We start from the raw sequence: 23,018 nt of genomic DNA, 5'->3' as shown, positions 1-23,018 counted from the left end.
TTACCTGGTTATTCACCCTGGTCATAGAAGGTTTGTTTCAATATTATTAAACAAAGAGAGCTTTTGGAATTTAATTCATTCATTGTCTGTTTAAATTTATTCATTTTCAAATTGGTGAATCTTATAATTTGTCCTGTAATATATACCTTAAAGGCTTCCCATCTAATGGATGCAGTTATTTGGTTTGTTTTTATAAATAATAGAGATCAATATGTTCTCCGATAAATTTTATAAAGTCCGACACTTGTAACCATTTAGGATGTAGACACCAATTGTTTATTCAACTATCCCACATTATAAAATATTGAGTATGAATCGACAAAACAATACTATCACATACAAAGTTAGTGACACTAGGCAACAAACATTTAAACCACCAGCCAGTATTATTCTACCATGAAGTTTGCTAAGAGCAAAAACAAATTCTCAAAAAATAATGGATTGTCATCATTGGGACCATACACACTAGCCAAATGTATACCTCATAAAAAGGTACCCTCAACCACCAAAAATCTATCTGCTTTGTCAAAAATAGTATTATAAACCAGAAAAGGTACTGATTTATGAATTAACACTATAACCCCTCTAGAGTAGGAGAGGAAACAGGATGCCAACACATTGCCTGGCTATCTCCTTTGCACTTTCACAATGTCATCTCTAAATAGGTGAGTTTCCGGGATAAACACTATTGAAGACTTGAGTTGTTCAATATGGAGTGGAATTGGGAATGTCACAAGTCCCAGTGTCTCGGGGAGCCATTTCTCCAAGAATGCTACTGCATCATTTCCTTCCATTTTCTCTGACATGTTAACGATTTGCAAGTTGGATCAGTGCAAATGTTTTTTTGCTAGTTCTTCATTCTTGCCTTTCTCTGAGGTGACTGCATCTTTTACATTGCTTATTCTCACTTCTATTTCATCCGTGCACGCCATGAACTCCTGCACATCTCTCTTTAAGTCCTGAATTTTTTCAAGACCACATCAATTTTTGTGGAAATATAATTTATGATCCAAAGAATCTGAATTATGTCCATATTATGGGCCTTTCCAGTATCCTCTTGCACTTGTGACTTGGGGCTAGCATTACCTGCTGAATTAGCCTGGCTGCGGAATTGTCTGGCATCTGAGGCATTGTCTTCCTCATTCAAAGAAAACTTGGCTTTAGATGGTATAATTGAACAGAATATGTTGATAAATCGGCACAAGTGTTAAATATCACTATTCAGGATCTGTACCGTGAGCTGACAGAGAGAAGTGTACTCAGGGCCATAACACAATTGTAACTCCCACAAATTATGTTCTGGACATACCTCTGTACAACCACCATATTTTACTGTTGATATAATATTTTCTTTGTGAAATGTGGTGTTAATTTTATGCCAGATGTAATGGGACACAAAAGTAAAACCTTCCAAAAAGTTAAACTTTTGTCTCGTCAGTCAGTCCGCAAAATTTTCCTAAAAGTTTTGGGGATCATTAAAATAATTTGTCAAAACAGAGAAAAGCCTTAATGTTCTTTTTGCTCAGCAGTGATTTCCATCTTGGGACTTGTCTTGGGCCATTATTGCCCAGTTCTTATGGCGGAGTCACTGATCTTAACTGGGGCCTTAAACTTTTTAACATGGTCCCGCCTTCTTATCATGGCTGGAACAACAGAGAGAAAAGTTATTTATAGTGGAAAATCAAAATAAAAAAATAAGTCTAATGTGTAGCCATACTGCCGCAGAATTTTTTTTTTGTGCACCAAATGGCCAAAGTAGCGTATTTTGCTTTGTTCAGCATCACTAATAATTCAGGTTCTTCTTCTTCTGCTTCCGATGTGTTCATATTGCTTGTGTAGTCTGAGTAGTTAGGTCACAGACAAGCATCGGACCGCACAGTGTGCGCACATAAATCGTGACCTTTTTTTTCGCATGTGATATATTTGTACCCTTTGAGTTAGGTGTTTACCCCACGACAGGAAATGACAAGGAAAAATCACAGTGTAAATGATGGAGTCATCATAAATGATTACACATCATTTACACTAACCTGCTGGGCCACACAATGACGGAGTCATCATTTACACTGAGGCTAGAGGTTAGAGAGGCTAGCGGAAGCAGCAAATTTCCATTGTTCTTCTCAAATTTTTAGTCTTGTAGAGAAATGTTTCTTTCTCAATCCCACAAGCACCACTGTCAGCCTATCCTGTCTGCTGCATAGATCTGACTGGTGGAGCCAGACACAAAATAAAACTTATTTATCCTAAACACATACATCACTGCTACCAGGGTTGGGTAGTAACGAGTTACATTTACTCCATTACATTTACTTCAGTAGCTTTTTGAAAAAAAAAAGTACTTCTAAGAGTAGTTTTACAACGCAATACTTTTTACTTTAACTTTAGTACATACTTAAATAAGAAACTGTACTCTTATTTTGCTACATTGGGAAACACTCGACTTGTTACTTTTTTAAACCATTTGCCAGCAGTAGATCTAACACATTTCACCATTCAGACGTAGCAGCAAAAATCACAACACCATTTCAACAATCAGACATAGAAATGCAGTCATATGGCCACACACATGGCAGAGTAACACAAATTTTCATATAGACACTTTTTGCATTGGTAAACATTTTTTTAAATGGTGCCATGAGCTAAGTAGACCACTGTACATTTTGGAGTAACGCAACTTGTACTCGAACAGCATTTTTGGCTACTCTACCCACCTCTGACTGCTACTGCACTTTCTGTACACTTATATTATTTCTGTAACCAAGGTAATAATCTGTAAGAAGAATAACAGAGACCACATGTGTGCTTCTTGTGCTTTTACTTAACCATACTGCAACATCATCAAACAAATGCAAACTAATACTCCCTTTGGTGTAAGGCAACATCGCAAAGTGCCTATGCCAAATTCCACCACATTGGCCAAACTGTGGACCTGTTAATATCTAAAGTAATGTGTCTGAGGTATGTTCAAATTCCTCAGATTAAATTAAATTGGCTAAAAATATGGGTCTGCTTCCTAAGATGCTAGGCCACCACTGCCCCGGTGTGAAGACAAACCCGTCATAATTTTGTTGAATTAAATTTACTTAAAATTGATTAAACAACTTCTGGTCAGAACAATTTAAGTTACTAATATATTTATTATATTATTTATATTTATTGCAGTTTAACTTCTGACAAAATAAATTATATTTAAACCAAAATTAGTTTTGTCTTGTTTTATCACCGTAGGAATAAAAAGGTGGTTTGACAGTGATTTGATTTATATTGATATAAATCGACAGATAATGTAAAAATAAATATAAAATGCAGAAGACATTTCTCATATCGCCTAATACCACCCTCAAGATAGTTCATTGTAGAGGTCCTGTAGAGCTTTGCACACATTGCTTTATGCTTGCTCAGCAGTACACCATGGGACGTGTTATTTTGAACAGGACCTATCTAGCTACGCAGAGTCATCAGAGCTGTCATCATACCAGCATTAGTATTCAGAAGGGTGTGAGCATTCCCTTGTGTTTGAGGTGAAGGAATGGAAGGAAAAAGGGTTGTAGAGGTTGAGACAAGTCTGCACGATGATTCAATTTTATGTGAACGAAGGCTCATGCAGTCAACAGGCTTCATTGGCAAGATGACTTTAAGATGACTTTTGGATGAGTGCAGTTGCGGGGAAATGTTTGGTTCCCCATTACAGAGCACAACCCAAAGCTAGAGGTGTTTTCTCATATGTGTTTACTCACATTGTCAACTGGTCTGAGAGCCCCTACAGTTTAGCCTGGAACTACAAGGAAGCCCAGTTATCACGTGAGGCACTGTAGGAGTCTTGGCGGTAGGGAGGCAGTACTGGTAAAAAAAGACTTTCAATAGAAAAAACAACTGAATCTGTCCTGTTTATACTTACCATGTAAGGTAGGTGCAGTTGTATTTGCCGGTACAGTGTGTGAGATTGGTGGTGTGTGTGTTTGTACGGTGTTCAATGATGCCTCATTAGGTGCGGCAGGACTGGAGACAGGTGGTGGTCCAGACTGGGGTGGAACCTGTGGAGGGGGGTTGCTGTGTTGACTCTGCAGCTGTTGGAAATGTTGCTGCCGAGCTCTCAGCTCAGCATATTTCAGTTGCTCCATATGGAATGACTGACGGTCAGCCAGCAACTGCTGCCTTTGGTACTCTAACTACACACAGAAAGAAATACAACAACAACCTTAATCACATGCATATAAACAAAGTGTTCTGCAAACAGTCAAGATATTTGAAATGGTAACTGGTAATTACTGCAGCAACATGTTATTCTTAACTGATTATTAAACAAAAATGTTCAGAGACATTTGATGGTTTAGGAAAAGATGCCTCTGCATTTCAGAAGGATGGAATTATTGACATGTATCAAGCAAAAATAAAATGGGTCAGACAAGACACTGATAGTTTAAACACTTAAACACACATAGTCAAATTGTAGAAAGTGGACAAAAGAGTGAAATTAAGATTATTTCTATACTCTTGAACAATTAATATAGTCTACACTGACATTGCAAAAATCTTTCTAGCAAAAGCCACAGTAATAATCTGCCATAACAAATTTGGAGCCCTAGGCAAGGTTTTAGGTGTCGCCCCCAGAATGCAGCACCAAACACTGAAGGGAGTTTTACCACGATTTAAAAAAACGACATGAGAAGGATTAAACAGCGTTTTCACTTCTACTACTATTTAATAGGCTTTGCCATGCATGTAAAGTCATGTGGGCTTATTCTTTTCAAATAAAGACACAGTAATACCAACTAATATTACTATTTTTTTTTCTTCATCTGTTTGTGGCACCCCCTGGATGGATGTCACCCTTAACCCTTAAGATTTAGGATTTTCAACAAACGCACTGCCTCTCTCTCACGGTCCATGATGGTCTCCAGCTCCTCAAAGTGTCGCAGCTTAATCTCCAACTTCTTCATTTGTGTTTCGACAAGCAGGGCTACCAGGGATTTTATCTTCCTTTCCTCCACAGCAGCCAGGTGCTGTCAGGAAAAAAAAGAGATAGACCTGATCATTATAAACACTCACCTAATACAGAGTAGATCACAATTTGCAACCTTGAAAGGGGATCCCTCTCTGAATTACTTTGTCTCAAGACATTTTTTTTCTACATGTGAGTTTACTAGAGAGTTGTGTCTTGAGGTGGTGTAGCGTCTGCCTAGGATCACAGATGGCCGATCTTCAAAGACCGTATTAACCTTTGACACTTACATATAAATTACAAACCTGGACCCTCATTCTACACTTAGATGGAGGCTTGATTGCCCACAGTCTTCCCCCACTATCACAAGGATGCTAAACAGATTGGGGCTCCAAGCTTCAAAGCATTCCAAAAAGACCTCCTGCCTGGCCCCACCCTTGCAATACACAATCACGCACACACTTAAACACATTTTCTGTATCTTGTGCTAGGAATATGCGATTATAAGTGGATCCTGTATATGCATACATTGTGTGTACGTTCCCTTGTATGAATTATACTAGTTACAACTTTCTATTTCCATTAATTGCCTGTACTTAAGTGCATAAGTGTATCTCTACTTTCCTACCTCCTAAAGGTCCCTTTCTTGGTATCAGAAGGAACATCTCTTTATTACTGAAACAGTGATGCATACTATGTGATCACAAAATGCATCATACAGTTTCAAAAAGGTAGAAATTGTTCACTGCAGTTTCTCTCTGGGCCAGCAATAAAAATTCCAAGGGGTCGTAAAACCAAGACAAAGGAAGTTTCTCCCGCCAAAAAATCACACTTGTGATTGGCCATTCAGGCCACATGGTCACAGCATCAAAAGTGATTCTCCCAGGCCCCGCTGGGCTCAGAAAATCTTTCTTACTCCTGAGACACGTCTTTTCAACACTTTGTTAAGCTCATCTCTTGGGCTTAATCTTCGGCAAGTTTACCTTGAAGTAACTTCAAGGAAGACCTCCAGCTCACGCCTAAAGGTCGAGGATCGTCACCCTATCGCATCAGGACTCTTTTGCATGAAACAAGGACCAATGCAAGTAACGTTTATAACTATTTAGGTGCGTGTTTAAGCTTGAACCCCTTTTTAAGACGAACCTTGATTCTCTGACGATTCTCATTAGGCTGTAGTTAATTGATGTGAAATACTGCCATTCTCTTTTCCTCACTTTCTGTTATCCTGTATGTATATGTTTGTTTAATTGTTGTATGTTAGCTATAGCCTTGTTTATTAAATTCTTTAAATTCACAATCGTTTGTTTCTGTGTGCTGCTCACAATCTGGAGTCACTGAACGTTGATCCTTTAAGCTACATGCTAAATTACTGCTAGCACTGCAGAGTGGGAAAGCTACCCTTCCTGGCCAGAATTGATAAATAATTATATTATCTGCTCGGTGGATGGACAGATCAAGTAATTGTAACATTGATTCTGCTCCAGTTTATCCTAAACTCTAATCTAAATGTTTATTATTAATTATAACCAGTTATAATTAATTATAAATATTTCCCTTTGAGCAAATTCATTACAATGGTCTAAGTTTAAAGAGTGTCGTCTGTACTTGCTATAGAGCCCATTGAAACATACTGCTCTACAAAAAATAGTTGTTGATAATTGACACTGTGTTTGGGTTTTTAACTTCACTAGCAGCATTAACAAAAGGCCAGAGTGAACAGATCTGTCCATTCCACAACTGTGGAGCTGTCACTGCACATGGTGCAGGGAAGGGTGCAGGTACTCAAGTTCAGAGGGGATGAGGAAGGATATCATCCTCGGAAATAAACAGTCAATAATTACCATTCTAAAATGAACATTTAGCAATGAATGCATAGGTCTATTGCGTAAAATACTGTGAGCGAGAGCACTCTGAGCGACAGTCTTTTTTTTTATGTATTCCTGCCACACAATGTAATGTTCACACTGAAATATAATTTGTAGGCTAATATGCCACAGCAGCCAATATCTTTCAGACCGCTGCACAGGAGTGCCTCACTATAAAACAAGTCTCTGCTGGGTCCTAGAACCTAAAGTAAGGTGAAAGTGAAGTGACTATCATTGTGATACACTGCAGCACAGCATACCGTGCACACAACAAAATGTGTCCTTTGCTTTTAACCCATCACCCTTGGTGAGCAGTGGGCAGCTGTGTGGGGACTGTGCTTTGCTCAGTGTCACCTCAGTGGCACCTTGGTGAATCGGGAATCAAACCGGCAACCTTCTGATTATTGTGCCGCTTCCTTAAACGCTAGGCCACCACTACCCCACCTGTAATTTACCAGCCAATCAAAAAAAGAAAAGACAAACAAAATATAAAAAAATCATAAAAAAAACAAACAAACAAACAAACAAAAACGGTATTGTATCTGGGTAAAATACAACAACACTACCAATGAAAAGGCACCCTGGAATTTATTATTATCTCTCTCTCCAAATAGGTTAAATAATTTTATTGAATTGTCTGAGCCATGTATAAAATCTTTTCTCCCACAAGTCTGAGCAATTAATAACAACAACAACATTACAAATAATAAAATTAATAATGAAACCCCGCAATTCCTGCTGCCTATACGACCCATGACAATGGATGGGACTGGCCAGGGTGGGAACAGGGTGGTGGCGGGGTTTAGTGGGATGTCACTCTTCCCTGTCATTAAAACCTGAGAGCTAATTATCATTCAACAAGCTCAAGTTGATAATCTTCATAATCTTTTTGCAGTTACAATTTTTTATATTGCAATTGGTGTAAGAAGACATTAATGTCTAGTTTCTACACTAGCAGTGGAATTTATTGCAATGCAAGGTGGCGCCATCTAAAATCTGGAGTAGGGCTCCAAATTTGTTAGGGCCAGCCCTGGTAGTAATAATAATAATGATCCATAACCTTCCTATGTGATCACCAAGGCACACCCCCTTTCCCCCTCCACTACCATGAGCCAACAGGGCCAATAATCAGCAGGTTCTCTTTTAAAGGTAACCCAAGAAAGCAGCATAAAAATGTTGTTATATCGACAACGTTATTTTTTATTTTGTGGTAAAACACTGTTTTAGTTTGTGGACATCAATGGTTATTCACATAGTAAAATAGATTTTGATGTTTCACAAGGTTCCGTCCTAGGTCCATTGCAATTTTCCTTATACATGTTACCTTTAGGTCATATCATTCGCAAGACGGTATTTGCTTTCACTGCTATGCTGACGACACACGGTTGTATTTATCAGCAATGACAATCGATAGAACAGAATAGATTATTGTCTGAAGGACATTAGACAGTGGATGCTCACCAACTTTCTTCTGTTAAACCATGATAAGACAGAACGTCTTGTACCTCAAGCAGCCAAATGTAAGCTGTCTGACTACATCATAACTCTGGATAGCCTTTCTATCTCACCAAGTACAGAAGTAAAGGATCTAGGTGTCATCATTAATGCTGGTCTCTCATTCAATTTGTAGATAATAATTGTAGATAATATCACTAAAATAGCATTCTTTCACATTAGAAATATTGCAAAGATAAGAAGGATTTGTGCCTCTATAGAGCGATTGAAAACACATCCTCGGAAATATATTATGGAGGTAGCAATGCCCAGTTTGTACGAGGGCATAAGGAAAATTGTAAAAAAATATTTTTTCTTTTTGTGGAAAGAGCTGGACTTTGCTAGCCACTGAATCTTACATTATATAACATCGCCCCACATTAATGAGGCAACTACTTTTCCACGAGAGCCATACTGGCAGTAACATTGCAGAGCTGCAGTAATGGACAGCAGAGGACTGCATTTGATTAAAGCATTTTAAATGCTTTAATCACACATTGAATTTAGCTTCACAGCACGCGGTAAATCTACCCTCTTCAGCCACGGAGGAGTGAAAAACAAGTTGCTTAACTTGTGTTGCCTCAACACAAATTGGTCACTCATTCTGTATCCATGTTTATTTGTGGTTTTATGTGGGGGTATAGTGGACACATGTAAATAATATTTGAGGTGAGTTTATTAACAATATACTGACAGAACAGTGTTCACTGATGATAATGAGTTTATTTTTTCAGCTCAGTCCTCTACAAGCACTACAGCAGCCTTAGATAACTGACTATTTATACATCTTATTTTCAATCTCATGCATTTTATCTTAATGTTTATGGTGTCCAAATGCAAAGACAATATACAATATAGTTCTGTTCTGAGTTCAAGATCCAAGATATCCAACCTACTGTGTATTGAAATAATGTTTCACACAGACCCCCCAAAGTGCAATTATAAAATAAAGAAAACCTATAACGTGGGGCGTGCTTCCGGGGACATGGAACCATACAAGGCTGCGTCATACAGCGTCAGGAAAGCAATGAAGGAGGTGAAGCAGCACTACGGGAAGAAACTAGAGTCACAACTCGAAAAGAGTGACTCTAGGAGCCTTTGGCAGGGACTAAGAATGATCACGGATTATAAAGCACCAACATCCTGTATGACGAACGTGAACGTGTCTCTGGCAGACGAGCTGAACACATTCTATGCTCGCTTCGAGGCTGCAGCTAAAGACGCTAGCGATGCTAAGGCTAGTGGCGCCTACAGCTGCAGACAGGAAGACACTGCCAGCACCGAAAATGCGTTAATCATCATCGAGCATGACGTGAGGAGAGCCTTCAGGAGAGTGAACACCAGGAAGGCAGCAGGACCAGACGGCATTTTGGGGAGAATCCTCAGAGCCTGCACAGACCGGCTAGCAACTTTGTTCACAGAGATATTCAACCTCTCTTTATCTCAGTCAGTGATCCCCACATGCTTCATGGAATCCATCATTATTCCAGTCCCAAAGAAACCCCATCCTGCCTCCCTCAACGAGAACCGCCCTGTAGCCCTAACCTCAGTAGTGATGAAGAGCTTTCGGCTGGTCAGAGACTCATTTCTTCATTACCGGACACACTCGACTCACTACAGTTTGCCTACTGTCCCAATCGATGCACAGACGACGCCATCTCTCATCTCCTCCACCCAGCACTCACCCACCTGGACACTCGGAAGGGAAATTAGGTTAAAATGCTTTTCATTGACTATAGTACAGCATTTAACACGATAATCCCTTCCACACTCACCACTGAGCTGGAGCACCTGGGACTCAGATCATCTCTCTGTCAGTGGATCTCCAACTTCCTGACTGGGAGACCACAGGCAGTAAGAATGTGTGGACATGTCTCAGCCAACATCACTCTCAGCACTGGAGCCCCCCAGGGCTGTGTTCAGAGCACCCTGCTGTACTCTCTACACCTATGACTGTGCAGCCACTACAAACTCCACCACCATCATCAAGTTTGCTGAAAACACTGTCATGGTGGGCCTGATCTCTGACAACAACGAGACATCCTACCTGGAGGAGGTTGGAAATCTGGAGATTTGGTGCCAGAGGAACAATCTCCATCTGACCATCAGCAAGACAATGGAGTTAATAGTGGACTTTAGTACCAAGCAGGAGAGGAACTAACGGACCCCTGTCATCAAAAGGAGCCCAGTGGAGAGAGTGGACAGCTTCCTCGGTGTTCAAATCACGCAGGACCCGTCATGGTCCTGTCACATCAACACCGGGGTGAAAAAGGCCTGGCAGCGTCTCTTCCACCTCAGACGCCTGAGAGATTTTAGACTGCCCTCCAAGGTGCTCAGGAACTTCTACTCCTGCACCATAGCATCCTGACAGGAAACATCTCAACCTGGTATGGGAACAGCACCATGCAGGACAGGCGAGCCCTACAGAGGGTGGTTCAATCAGCTGAACGCATCATCTGTACCAAGCTCCCTGACCTTCAATCAATCTACAGCAAGCGGTGCTGGACCAGGGCCAGGAAGATAGTGAAGGACCTCAGCCACCCCAACAATGGACTGTTCCCTCTGCTGCGATCAGGGAAGCGATTCCGCTCCCTGAAATCCAACACAGAGAGAATGAGGAGGAGCTTCTTCCCACAGGCTATTCGAGCTCTCAACAATCACAACACTTCATAGAACTCCAATAAACTCCAGCACTTTCACTTTCAATCACTTCTGGACTCAATCCCCCCCAGAATCCTTGCACAAACTCTTTACTCTTGCACAATTTTTTTTCTTCCTTTTTTACTTTTCACTTTGTCCTTCACCCTACCTGTTACACATATTTTATGTTTTATGTTAAGACATAAAAGTGTAATATTTGGCTATGTTTGCAATATTTGCAATTCTGTGGTCTGTAGCAGTCGCTAAATCATTTCACTGCATATCATACCGTGTATGACTATGTATATGACAAATAAAATTTGAATTTGATTGGAGTAGAGCAGCAGAATGCTTAAATTATGAAGCACATCACATCAGATGGATTGATCTGGCAAAAAGAGTTCAGGTGGTATGTCACAGAGTACAGAGGAATTGTGCAACTGGGAAGAGTAGAGCTGAACTTTTGTTCAACAGAAAGAAGAGGGGCAAGTTGCCTGAAATCACATCTGCACACATGGACTTGGAAGTGACCACAATTCCCCACCACCTCACCAAAGCCACCAGCATTGTAAAGGACTCTACACACCCCTCACATGCAGCCTTCACCCTCTTACCATGCAGAAAACAGTACTGAAGCATTTGGGTCCTGCAATAGCTTCTTTCCACGGTGCCTCACACAACAGATGTTCCAAAGATGTTCCACTTTGGATTGACAAACACATACAACCTCTTATGTTTAGAAAACCTTATTGTACTGTTCCATTTTGTACAGCATTATTTGCATTATTTTTACTTGGCATTATTCATTTCACTGGTTTAGCACTATATTTGTTGTCTACATGTTACACATCCAGCACCATCGTTCTAAACACACTGCTTCATTAGGTTTATGGATGACACGACTGTGGTGGGTCTCATTAATAACAGGGACGAGTCTAACTACAGAAGCGAGGTGAGCCGCCTGGCCACGTGGTGCGGACACAACAATCTCTCTCTGAATGTGGAGAAGACTAAAGAGATTGTTGTTTACTTCAGGAGAGGAAATACTCAGCATGCTCCTCTGACCATCAACGGTGCATCTGTGGAGAGAGTGAGCAGCACCAAGTTCCTGGGTGTGCACATCACTGAGGATCTCTCCTGGACAAATAACACCACTGCACTGGCTAAGAAAGCACAGCAGCGTCTCTACTTCCCCCGCAAACTAAGAAGAGCAAGAGCACCAGCCCCCATCATGTACACATTCTACCGAGGAACCATCGAGAGCATCCTGTCTAGCTGCATCACTGTGTGGTTTGGAGCCTGCAATGTGTCCTGCCATAAAACTCTCCAACGCATAGTCAGAGCAGCTGAGAGAATCATCGGTGTCCCTCTCCCCTCCCTCCAAGACATCTACAGCACACGGCTCACCAAAAAAGCCCTCTGCATAGCAGCCGATCCCACCCATCCAATGCAAACTTTCTTCAGCCTGCTGCCATCAGGGAGGAGACTGGGGAGTCTCCAGGCCAGGACCAGCAGACTGAAGGACAGCTTCACCCATCAGGCTGTCAGGAAGCTCAACTCTCTCCCGGCTCTGCCCCCACTCCCCTCACTCCCCTCTTCTGCTCCACAAACTTTCTGAACTCTAACGCACACACACAAACTGACCGTGCACCAGTCACTCTGTGCAGCATTGGTCTGCCTCTACCTCACTTGTCACTTTTACACTTACAAGCTCTGTTGCACTACATTGTTCACATTGTTTACATGGTTTGCACTCTCCACCATGTGCCCTTATTTGTATATTGTGTTAAAATTTTATTTATACCTTTGTATTTAATGTTACTTTAATGTTACTTGTAAGCACCATGGGTCTGATGCAATTTCAATTCTCTGTATGTCCTGTACATGTGGCAGAATTGACAATAAAGCTGACTTTGATGTTTTGTTTGCATTAATGTTATTCTCACACACACAAACTCACACCTTGGCTTTGACAGCAGCAGCAGCAAGGGCAGAGGCAGCAGCAGTTGCCAAGTTACCCTCTCCCATGTCCCTCTCCACCTTGGTCTTTCTCTCTCCATCATTCTCTGTATCTTGCTGCCTCTCCTCTGACAGGCTCTTCCCATCCCTTTCCTTTTCACCTTCGCCTGTAAACAGAAAAAAACCAGTCTGTAAGGCGTAGCCTAAATACATGTTTTGGGAATATTACTGTAAATGTTACAAAGTGTTACTTTGTTACAAAATTTGTTTAGTAACAAATAACATACAGAAAATCATTCATGCACAGAACCAATTACAGACTGACAGAAAGTCAAAAGCAGATATACACTGCTCAAAAAAATAAAGGGAACACTTGTAACACACAATGTAACTCAAATCACACTACTGTGAACTCAAACTCTCCACAACACTGTGTCCACAATTGACAATCAATTTCACATGCTGCTATGCACATGAAATAGACAAAAGGTGGAAATTATAGGCAATTAGCACTTCTCAATGTCTTCTGCAGGAGTTGACCGCAAGCCACTTCTCAGGTCCTATGCTTTCTGGATAATGCTTTGATCACTTTTGAATGCTGCCGTGCTTTCACTATAATGGTAGAATGAGGCTCAATTAGTGCAGCTCATCCAGGATGGCACATCAATGCGAGCTGTAGCAAGAAGGCTGTCTGTCAGCGTAGTGTCCAGAGCATAGAGGTGCTACCATGAGATAGGCCAGTACATCAGGAGATGTGGAGGAGTCTGTAGGAGGGCGACAACCCATCAGCAGGACCGCTAACTCTGCCTTTGTGCAAGGCGGAACAAAATGACCTGCAAAATGACCTCCAGCAGGGCACAAATGTGCATGTGTCACCATACAGCACATTTGCCAGAGAACACCAACATTGGCAAATTCGCAACTTGCGCCCTGTGCTCTCCAGAAATGCTGTTGGGTGTTCCTCCAACATGACCAGTTTGGCAGTGGGTTGGTAATGGTATGAGGTGGCATTTCTTTGGGGGCTGCACAGGCCTCCATGCGCCCGCCAGAGGTAGCCTGACTGCCAATAGGTAGCCTGACTGTCAATAGGTAGCGAGACGAGAGCCTATGTATTAATTAAACTATGTAAAGAACAAGTATTTAATAAGATTATTTCATTAAATCAGATCTAGGATGTCTTAGTTTTGTGTTCCCTTTATTTTTTTGAGGATACCTGTACAGTTACAGGGACGTTACCTGGCACAAGGGTACCTCAGTGGTACCTTGACAGTTTGGAATTTGAACCCACAACACTTCAGTTACAAGTCCGCTTCCTAACCTGCTAGGCCATCACTGCCACCACTGAACATTCTTAGCACTTTGTAATCTGCCAGTATTTACCTTATTTAGCACTACAAAAACACCAAACTCCTTTCAATACCTATTAATTAACATCATTATAATTGATCAATGCAATAATCAATAATCATAATATCTTCCACCACAAGGTCATTTTACTGTAAGACCATAGTTATAAATCACTAAACCATAAAATATTTTACATTCAAGTTCACTTTCCAAATACACCTGGCTGTTCACTGTCAAAACACATCTGACATTTTTCTCCAGCATATCACCTTCCATGAGGTGCTGAAGTAAGATGGTTAAACCAAATGCAGTAATCAACTTATAATCACTGCTTTAATAAACTGCTCCTCCATCTTGGTTTCAGAGCCATTTTCAATGCTTAGTTTTTATTAGTGGCATGACAACGCAAAGGTCAAAGTTCAACAAAATGTATCTTTGACCATAGTGTGCACAGAAAGTTCATATGCCAATATTTATTTGGGGTGTATTTCTTTTTTTCCATATTTCTTTGACATCTTTACCACAATGGTGAATGCTGACTAGAAAATATTGTTACCTGTCCTTTAAATGGCAGATGCAGATATATTTAGATGTTGAGCTAGACTGTCTGTGTTCTGTATCCTGATGCCAAAAGCCATAACAAAAGGGTTGATACAGTGGTGCCCAACCAGTTGATCACAGGAAAAAATTCAATCAATCACAAAATGAGTCACAAGCATATGCCAATGTTATTTGTAGAGTCTGCAAATACACTCTTCACTGGCTATAAAGCTGAAATAAGTGATAAACATAATAAATATGAAAGACATGATAGAGATTGTGTGTTCTGTTTGGGCCAGAGGCTTATTCCATGTTATTCCATGCTCATTTGGAGAAGACAAAACGAGAACACACAGACCTGCTGCTATTCACAGATGTTAGAAGCAGGGGTAAATGTTTGAGTAGATTCACCTGTCTGAAATAAAATATTTCCTAAAACTATCCATCGATGCAGGCCTCTCATTCAATTCGCATGTAGATAATATTACTAGGATAGCATTCTTTCACCTTAGAACTAGATTACTGCAATGCATTACTGTCTAGATGCTCTAGTTGGTGCATGAGTAAACTCCAGCTATTTCAGAATAATGCAGCCAACATAGTTCTAACTAGAACTAGAAAATTCGACAACATCAACATTCGACGACCCGCCAAGCTCCCCCACCACCTGGGCACCACACACCGGTCCGCGTTCAGAACAGCTTCTCCCCCCTCAGCGAGGCATCCGCTGGGTCCTACAATCCACCGGCTCTATAGTTCGAAACGTGAGGATACCAGCACCAGCGAATAAAACCCTGTGTTTTCCTGGAGCCAGAGCGCCCACTACCGCACATTTAAAATCGCTGGCAAAAAATAACCGCAGGTACTCCAGTATAGCGATTCACGTCGGCGCTAACGACGTCTGGCTACGCCAGGCGGAAATAACCAAAGATTATTTTATAGAGATGCTTGAACTGGCTAAAAAAATGTCAGATAAAGTAACCTGCTCTGGCCCATTACCGCAGTTTCGGCTTTGCGACGAGACCTGTAAGGCTCCTCGATATAAATCGAGTGGTGTCCAAAAAATAAAGTGGGTTTTTATTAATAACTGGCCAACATTTAGGGGGAAGCCTGGTCTTTTTGGGCGAGATGGCATCCACCCCAACTGGGCGGGCACCACTCAGTTATCCAAAAACTTAGCTCATAGTCTTAGAATCTTCTTTGGGGGCTGGCAGCAGACAGACTGGCTAAACCGAGTGTCTGCCATTTTTGCATAGAGTCAGCGTGTACAACCCAGCACAATATTGACACTGTGTCTTCGCTCTATTAAAACAAGAAATTCTACAAGAAACATTAATAACAAAACTCATAAATATGATGACACTGTGTCTGTTCCACGGGCTGGACTGCAACTTACTACCCGATATTATCATTCCTTCTGAACGTACCACCAGCACCCCCGATATAAGAATAGGATTATTAAATTTTAGATACCTTACACCTAAAACACTCATTGTCAATTAAATTATTACAGATCAGGGGTTTGATGTACTGTGCCTGACCGAAACAAATTTGTAGCATTGAACGAGTCCACCCCTCCTGGATACAGCTATGTACACCAACCTCACTTAACTACTTGGGTCTCAAGCAGCCAGACATAAAGGGACAGATGACAGTATTTCTATTGCTAATATTATTGGCATAATAGCTCACGGTGAGTTAAATTTACTTGAAATTTGATCTTTGCACATTAAATATTTGATTTAGCAGAGGTTCATAACTGTATGATCTTACAGTAAAATGAGGCTTGAAGCCTCTGGTGGCTGCCAGCATTCATTCATAATTTACAAAAGTGATAAAATGTAATTTGCTAAATTATTTTAAATAGCTATTACTGAAATAGCTACATTACTATTACATTTTAAATAAGTTAACTTGCAGTAACAAATATCAGTATACACGCTGAGTATATAGATATATGTTGTCATTATTAATGACACTATTAAAAGCAAACTAATAAATGTGTGTAAGATATGCATGCATAATTATACTCATTTCAGATTCTGGCTTCTCAGCCTCTCTCTCCATTTCTCCTTCTTTCCCTTTCGCCTCTTCTTTCTCTCCATTCTTTTCCTGTGCTGCTCCTTCCTTGCTTTCCTGAAAATGATAGTTGAAAGACAAAGAAAGTCAACCCCCCACATGCATACATGTTCACGCACACAAAGAATGAGTGTATAAGATTATTGAATTAACTTTTGACAGTATAGTTAATAATATTCAGATTACAAACATCAGATGCACATGCACTGTTTTCTTTTAGAAATCCAGAATAACTTGTGTCCTCCACACACTGCTCTCCGGGTCCTTTTCATGGCTGCCCACTGCTCACTAAGGGTGATGCAGGGTCACTACTCAGCAGTTTAATGTATAATGTGTCAGCGACTCTGCCGGAGTTCAGGTCTGGGTGCCCACTGCGTGTTGCGCGGCCTAACCTTTTCAAAGACATTATTATTTTTTCGGACAGATTCATAGATTCATTTATTTGCCATGCATTTCCAATACCAGTTTTGGGGACAAGGGACATATAGTGTCGATTCAGGCCACAAGCCAGCACGACTCTCATTTATTTAAAACCCAGAAAAACATGCACATCATTTTACAATTCAGTGTAGATGCGGCGCAGATACACTGCGCTGCTGTAATAATCTCATTGTATTTCATATGTCAAAAGGGTCTGTGTAGAAAAAAAAGTGTCCAAGTTTCAGCATTTATAATAAAACGTTCACTTCTCTTTACAATGCTGCACAGCATTCTAAATTTATGTTTACATTTTGTCTACAATCACCTACAATAATTTACATTTATGGCATTTATCAGACCCCCTTATCCAGAGTGACTTACAATCAGTAGTTACAGGGACAGTCCCCCTGGAGCAATTTAGGGATAAGTGTCTTGCTCAGGGACACAATGGTAATGGTAGCGGGATTTTAACCTGGGTCTCATTCAATTCGCACGTAGATAATGTCACTAGGATAGCATTCTTTCACCTTAGTAATATTGCAAAAATAAGAAATATCATTTCAAAGCATGATGCAGAAAAGTTGGTCCATGCATTTATTACATCAAGGTTAGATTACTGCAATGCATTACTCTCTGGATGCTCTAGTAGGTAAAATAAATCTCATAATCAATGACTCACAATGCAGACATGGACAACTCTACATTGATACAGTGCAGAACAAAATTAATATACCATAATGACATTGCTTGGTGATTTTCTGGCGGTGGCATTAAAATTCTAGTTAAAAGGTAGTGCCAGAAGTGACCGTGGCTGTCTGATATGAGTACAGTGCCACTCCGGGTAGGAGTAAGTAAGGCCTCGTTCACATGGACAATCAAAATGAACATGATATGAGTTTTTGCTACATTTTGTAGTTTAGTGTGACAGATGATTTAGTTAATTGGAGGTCACTTAACGTCACTTGTTTAAAGTTTGTCACAATTTTGGCAGAAACTTACGCTTTGCAAGCAGCAACTGAACACTGGTGCTGAACTCCCATGTGGACACATTGATTTGCTCCAATCAGCAGAAAAACAATCTAGTTCAGTCCATACTCAGTCCAAAAAAAAGCCTGGTTCAGGCATCCTTGTGATATGATTTGATAAAATGTAGATAAATGAATCATGAATCATAATTGAATCATGAGACCAGTGAAGCTTCACACCTCTAACCAGGAGTCAGCTCTGTATTCTCAAAGTCTATGATCATTACTGAGAATAATTACAGAAGCGTGCTCACTGACCTTATTCTCTTTCTTGTCCTCATTTGCTTGTCCTTCAGTCTTATTCTCCTCAACACTCTCCTCTACAGAAGAAATACCCAAGACACCCCATATCGCACATTAACGTGTGTGTCCACACCTTCATAAATAAATACCCACTCCCACTCTTGATCCTTTTCTGACCAGGTTTGTCTCCCTCCTCAGCACCAGTGCCGGCAATGCCACTGCCCTCCAGCCCATAGAGGGGGTCAGATCTTCCACTGAGCCGAGCAGCCTCCTCCACCCGTCGCACATGAGCCTCCACAAGTGCTGCAGGCACCTCCTCCTTCATGCGAGAGAACTCCTCTGAGGAGGAGGGATGGAAGGATGAATTAACAACAATAATCATGTGAAAAAAATTGAGACCCCACTCCTGGACATAGACCCAGTCAAGTTGAATGAGACAGCTTTCTTCAGAGTGCTCTTCAGAGCACTTTCTTCAGAGTGCTCAGGACATAAGATTGGGCCAAATGTTTACCTTCCAAGACAATGACCCTAAGCACACAGCTAAAATAATGAAGAAGTGGCTTCACAAAAAATGGAGAGACCTAAAAATGGATGTCCACCAATGTTTACCATCCAACCTGCCAGAACTGGAGAGGATCTGTAAGGAGGAATGGCATAGGATCCCCAAATCCAGGTGTGAAAAAAGACTCATGGTAGTATTAGATCAAAAGGGTATTTTTACTACATACTGAGCAAAGGGTCTGAAAAATTAGGATCGTGTAATACTTCAGTTTATCTTTGTTAATAAATCTGCAAAGATATCAACAATTGTGTTTTTTGTTAATATGTGGTGCTGTGAGTACACTAATGAGGAAAAAAACAACTTAAATTATTTTAGCAATGATTTAAAAAAAAATAAAGGGGGTCTGACTACTTTCTGTATCAGTGTCCTTCATCATCCATAAGTGGAAAAAGTTCAAATCCACCAGGACTATTCCTAGTGCTCTTCTGGCCACCTAAACTGAGTGATCAGGGGAGAAGAGCCTTACCATGAACTTGATCTCCAGAGGTCCTCTGTGGCCAGAGGAGCACCTTCTAGAAGGACTAACATCTCTCCAGCAACCTACCAATCAGGCCTGTATGGTAGAGTGGCCAGATGGAAGTAACTTCCTAGAAAAAGGCACATGGCAGCCTGCCTGGAGATTGTAGAAAGGCACATGAAGGACTCTCTAACCCTAACCACAAAAAAATAAAATTCTCTGATCTGATATCAAGCATCACGTTTGGAGGAAACCAGGCACCATACCATCCCTATAATGAAGCATGGGACAATGGAAACATCACCAAACAATGACCCGAAGGCGAACAGACACAAACAGGGCAGCTTTATACAATCATTCACAGGTGAACATGATCAGAAAACATTACACAGGACAAACATGAAACTGACCCGGAGTAGCCCCTGCCGGACCGGATCATGACAATAATGAGTAGCTTCAGGACAACTCTGTGATTGTCCTTGAGTGTCCCAGCCAAAGCCCAGACTTGAATCCAATTGAATATCTCTGGAGAGATCTTAAAATGGCTGTGCACTGACACAATCCAACCTCATTGAGCTTGAGAGGTATAGCAAAGAGGAATGGGCAAAAATGGACAAGAATAGGTGTGCCAAGCTTTTGGCATCGTATTCAAAAAGACTCGAGGCTGTAATTGCTGCCATGTATGTAGAATTCTGAGGAAAAATGCATTCAATCCATTTTGGAAGAAGCCTGTAACATAGCAAAATGTGGAAAAAGCGATGCGCTGTGAATTATTTCTCTCTGCACTGTATAGCAAAGGAAACAAATTGTTCTTCGAATATGTGTTCCAAGTATTGAATACCTTTACCACTTTATTCTGGGAAGTTTATCATATTATTGTTTTGTAGTGTGTCTTGAGTTGTTCCATAAGGGATTAAAAACTGATACTAATTTTTTTTAAATCATACATTTTGTTTGACATTTGAGCTAATGAGTTGTAGATCTGAAATCTACAGGGTGGTAGTAGCCTAGAGGTAACACACTCGCCTATGAACCAGAAGACCCAGGTTCAAATCCCACTTACTACCATTGTGTCCCTGAGCAAGACACTTAACCCTAACGTTGCTCCAGGGGTACTGTCCCTGTAACTACTGATTGTAAGTCGCTCTGGATAAGGGCGTCTGATAAATGCTGTAAAATGTAAATGTAAATGAAATCTCTATATTATTGAATAGTGATGTCCAGCCAGGGCTCATTGTAACCACTCCAGATGATCCAAAATATGGCAGCCCGTTTCATCTTCAATCAGCTAAAATACACCCATGTTACGCCTCTTCTCACCTCTCTCCACTTGTTTCTGGTAGCTGCTCGCGTTGAGTTCAAATCCTTGATGCTTGCCTACAGGGCTGTATATGGAACTGCACCCTCCTATATCAATACAATTCTACCTAGCTACACTCCTGCACGCTCTCTTAGATCTGCAAATGAAATGAGACTGAAAATTCCCTCTTCACGGGGTCTCCGATTCCAATCAACTCTGTTCTCTGTTGTTGTCCCTGGCTGGTGGAACAACTTGCCCTCCTCCATTCGACTAGCCGAGGCTACCACCACCTTTAAATATATATATATATATATATATATATATATATATATATATATATATATATATATATATATATATATATATATATATATATATATATATATATATTTTTTTTTTTTTTTAAGTGGTTACACTAGATTTATAAGTATATTTCTTCTTTCTTGTGTCTTTAATTTTCTTATTTCCTAAAGAATTTTATTTAGTTTTTGAGACCCGGTTCAGGTCTCTTGGACACATGGCGTGAGCTGTGATAGGTGCGTGGGGTTTGTGTGCAAAAAGTTATTTCTTTCATTTAAATTTATGTACATATTAGGAATATTTTGCATGTGTGTTATTTTGTGAATATTTTTTTTATGTTCTTTTAATACTGTATATTGTAGAGAGAGGTGCAGAAAGACGCAATGTGTGACGCGATGTTCTGACGCGACCTTGCTTTTTGTACAGAATACACTTTGCACAGAAAATCTCTTGGGTGTCAGCCCATCATTTGTGGTTCAAAAAACGGAATCAAAAAGTTACACAACGCAGAAGAAGAACCGCTACACTATGATGACTTTCACCTTGATATTTTAGCACAGATGCATACCTAGCCGAATTGTACTGTAGGGGGCGAGAACGAGTCTTCGAACTGTGAAATTACCACATCAAACATGACGTGGTAACATGGATGCAGCTATTTAACTGAATAAACAGTTGGTAAACACAAGTACATCTTATTGAACATAATTTATTTTCATCACCAATTATCATAGTAGAATAGCTTTCTCAAGCAGTTTGTGATGCATTTTGGAAACAGGAGATGAGCCCCTGGTCTAATGGGCCACCTGGCTTGAGAAACCCGTTCTCAAAGACTTACTTTTAGTCATTATTTGGGTAGCACACATATTCTGAATGCCTTTGGCAGAATTCAAATGAGCCATTTTAATCTAGATGAATGTAGATTAATTTAGATTACAGTGAGATTAATCTAGATTAAAAAAATTATCTATGTCCACCTCTCTCTCTATATATATATAAAGTATATATAATATTTTTTTCTTTGTCTAGCACTTAACAATCTCTGAGCATGCTCTTTGCTGACAAGTCAGGCCTTGTCAGGGCTCTTAGTTTTTATAAACTCAAAATCTATAGAAATCGAACGAGAATTGATGTTGTCTTCCTCATGTAAGTTGCTTTGGCTAAAAGCGTCTGCAAAATAAAGTAAAGTAAATCTAGGCAGGTACGTTTTAGCCACCCTGAGAGGTGTTGAAACCTGTTGGCTAAGTGGTAAAAGTTAGGTAGATCTAGTCCTCCTTTGTCCATGGTCCTTTTTGTTATTGGGGTCTAAATATAGCTAATTAAATTGTAGTAAATGTATATATTTTCTGTAGTATAAAATGAAATATCCATTAACCAATCATCAAACTGTTTGAGCATGTGTACATGTACACTACCATTCAAAGGAGTAATTTAGAAATTTGTCCACTCTAACATTGTACATGTTGTAAATGACTGTGGTGGCTGGTAACAGCTGCTAATGATGGAAAATCTGTATAAATTTAGACAGGCCTACTATCAGAAACAATTGGTCTTCAGTTCCAATGGAATGATCCTGTGTTCACTAATGCAGCATCTATGATTTGATTGATTACTAGAAAACTGAATTTCGCAATGATCTTAGTACCATTCAAAACACTAATTAAACAAGCTATAAAAATTGCAGAAGACAGACAGACAAAGAGATCCAGTTGAGTATCCAGTGCATCAGAAAAAGTGGGTTGAATTGTTATTTCTTTTTCACTGTTTTTTCTTATTAATTTAGAAATAATATCTATTCAAATTTGACATGAAAAAAGAAATTTCAAAATGAACTGTAGTTCATTT

At 40.2% G+C, this 23,018-nt stretch overlaps 1 protein-coding gene across 2 annotated transcripts in view; it reads right to left on the bottom strand.

Moving 5' to 3' along the window:
* The window catches only part of smarcc2 (SWI/SNF related BAF chromatin remodeling complex subunit C2), a 95,743-nt gene that overhangs the window by 10,257 nt on the left and 62,468 nt on the right, over positions 1 to 23,018 (bottom strand). For both annotated transcript variants that reach the window (XM_028967206.1, XM_028967207.1), the window contains 6 exons: positions 18,732 to 18,893; positions 18,570 to 18,631; positions 16,818 to 16,923; positions 12,904 to 13,067; positions 4,869 to 5,003; positions 3,899 to 4,169 (listed from right to left, as the gene is read on the bottom strand). In XM_028967206.1, coding sequence (XP_028823039.1) covers positions 3,899 to 4,169; positions 4,869 to 5,003; positions 12,904 to 13,067; positions 16,818 to 16,923; positions 18,570 to 18,631; positions 18,732 to 18,893 — 900 coding nt within the window. The remainder of the gene's footprint in view (positions 1 to 3,898; positions 4,170 to 4,868; positions 5,004 to 12,903; positions 13,068 to 16,817; positions 16,924 to 18,569; positions 18,632 to 18,731; positions 18,894 to 23,018) is intronic.

This window comes from Denticeps clupeoides, unplaced genomic scaffold (assembly GCF_900700375.1).
Source record: "Denticeps clupeoides unplaced genomic scaffold, fDenClu1.1, whole genome shotgun sequence".
Classification (NCBI taxonomy): Eukaryota; Metazoa; Chordata; class Actinopteri; order Clupeiformes; family Denticipitidae; genus Denticeps; species Denticeps clupeoides.
The sequence above is the reverse complement of the archived record's forward strand: the minus strand, read 5'-3'. Positions and strand labels throughout refer to the sequence as shown.